Source organism: Cyprinodon variegatus, unplaced genomic scaffold, assembly GCF_000732505.1.
Source record: "Cyprinodon variegatus isolate N-32 unplaced genomic scaffold, C_variegatus-1.0 Scaffold1552, whole genome shotgun sequence".
Taxonomy (NCBI): Eukaryota; Metazoa; Chordata; class Actinopteri; order Cyprinodontiformes; family Cyprinodontidae; genus Cyprinodon; species Cyprinodon variegatus.
Genome location: NW_015152005.1, coordinates 95,620 through 98,000, shown reverse-complemented (window position 1 = coordinate 98,000; position 2,381 = coordinate 95,620). Strand labels below are relative to the sequence as shown.

The 2,381-nt window shown below is 37.4% G+C and overlaps 1 protein-coding gene across 2 annotated transcripts in view; it reads right to left on the bottom strand.

Annotated features, from left to right (window-relative positions):
- Positions 1 to 1,837, bottom strand: part of LOC107103884 (eukaryotic initiation factor 4A-II) — an 8,763-nt gene extending 6,926 nt beyond the window's left edge. The window contains exons 1-2 of one of the 2 annotated variants that reach the window (XM_015403734.1): positions 1,737 to 1,837; positions 93 to 150 (exon numbers count right to left, since the gene is read on the bottom strand). In XM_015403734.1, coding sequence (XP_015259220.1) covers positions 93 to 150; positions 1,737 to 1,765 — 87 coding nt within the window. In that variant the 5' untranslated portion in view covers positions 1,766 to 1,837. The remainder of the gene's footprint in view (positions 1 to 92; positions 151 to 1,736) is intronic. The other variant, XM_015403736.1, reaches the window with a different exon arrangement.
- Positions 1,838 to 2,381: the final 544 nt, after the last annotated feature.

The following is a 2,381-nucleotide window of genomic DNA, read 5'->3' as shown; positions in this document are numbered from 1 at the left end:
CGATATCGGTTATCGGCCAATATCGTGCATCCCTACTTTTATTGCCTTTAGATGAAACCAATCAAAGAAAAAAAACGTTTTCTTTGATTTACCTCGATGACACCATCAGGCTCCATTCCTTCTGGCCCCCCATGGTCTCTATCTCTTGAACTGTTGAGAAAAAAAAAAAAAAAATCAGATTAAAACTCACTGCATTCCCTGGGTAGGAAGTTAAATCACGTGTAAAACTTTATTCTATCTTCCATTAATATCCCGTCACATCTCATGACCCCAAGTTTTGGCTATTTTGATCTACAACTAAATGAAAATCTACAACTAAATTGGTTAAAAAAAGTATGCTCCAAATAGCAAATGTTGGCGTACTCTTAATAGAAACAGGCTGATCAGGAGTTTCTCAGATGGTACAGATTTCAATTGTTTTCATAGAGACCTGCACAACTTTCATTTTATTTTTTTCAAAAAAAATGAAAAATTATCAATGAAAAAATAAATAAAAATGTTAAAAATTACCAATAGTTGCAGCCTTATTTTTACCAGAACATGAAGGCATGACGTCCCACCCAAACTTACATGGGAGAGCACAGATACCAGCAATAAATACTATTAGATGTGTACTAATAACTGCTTATCTAGCCGACTTTGTAACATTACAATCTTCAAAAATTTAAAAGTATCAGTCAATTGTCCAGGTGATCAATCTCTTCAAAGCACCCCTAAATCAAAGGATTTAATTTAGACACGCATTATCCTCATTTGATCAGTGTAAAATAGAGCTTTTAAGTTCACAACCTAAATAAATCCCTGCAAGTTTAAACCAAAATGTTTGAGAAACCTTTCATTTTATTGAGAAACATTTAATGCATGTTCTAAAACATGACTATAATATACTACATCAGGCTTAAACTTATATGAATACATTAAAACAGAGTCTTAAAGTCGATACTGGTTTCTACTACTTGCAAGTTGATCTACAGACGTGGAGTGAGAACTGCTGATGCTTCCGTTTCTGAGGAACATTTTAACCCCTGCATGGCTCATAGAGGAAGGGGGACTCCCCCCCATACCATGTAAAAATCCCCCACCACACGTGTAGTGAATGTGGCCCGGGGTGCTGTGGGTCACGCCCAGAGTATCTCCTTACAAAAGCTCGAAGCCTCAGTGGGCGCACGTGTCAAATTCCACGAGCCGGCCTCAACTACCTGCCCCTCTGAAGCTTTTTTTGCGATTACATAACCTCCGAAGGCTTCCGAGCCGTTCACGATAAGCCCAGGGAATAAAAAAAAAAGTTACTAAATCCATTTTGGGCGTGTTCGGCTTACTCCAACATGAGTTCTCTCCCTGGTGGCCAACATGTCGGGTAATTGGGGCCTTTACAGCCAGTGGTGGCTTCTGCCCAGAACTAGGCCGAGAGGAACACACTGGCCCAACGGTTCCCCTGACAAACACCCGCAACTTCAACCGGAGGAAACTTTACTATAAATATAAAATACATTTTAAGGTTGTTCTGCACCATAATTATCAATCCAATGATGAATTATAACCATTATTGGTAGTAGTGGGGTTTCGATGCGGCTAACTGCTAAGCTAACAGGCAAATCACACCAAAAGCAGTTAGGCCGGACTAACTGAATACAAACTACCGCGCTGCCATAGGGGTTACTAGGCAGCTCCGATGATTAAATTACGATTAAATAACCGGCATCGTTTCATAAAACTGACCAAACATGGATTATTACCTGTTGTAATCAGCAGAATCGCTAGACATGATCCGTTCACAACTTCAGCATGCGACTGAAAAGATCGCTGATGGCGACGCCAACTGCATTTAAGGGGCTGGACTATTTCGCCTTACATTTCTTTTTATGTTCAGTTTTATTGAAAAACATAGTTTAAAGCCATTGAGTTGTGGGATATAGTACAAAGAGTGTTTTTATAAGAATGTTATGTGAAATGGAATGTTTTATGAAGGGATAATATACAAAAAAAATGTTCAGACTACATTTCTCCGCGGAGGGATAATGCAGTAATAGTAGTGCGTCGGCTACAGCGTCTCTCACAGGTCAAAACTCGACCTAACAGGGTTGCGCAAGAATGTTCTCATGTACTGATAAAGATTTGAAAAAACCCATATATAAACCCATATATATATATATATTATTATTATTATACTTTTTTATTATTTTTTTAATTTTATTTGTTGGGTTTATAATACAAGATAAATAGTTTCAGATAATAGCAGGTAGAAGATTTACAGCCTACATACAGCTATAGTGGAGAAGTATGTGTAAAGTGGTGTTGGATGCAGGTTGTTGTGTCAGTGTGTGTGTATATATATATATATATATATATATATATATATATATTATTATTATTATACTTTT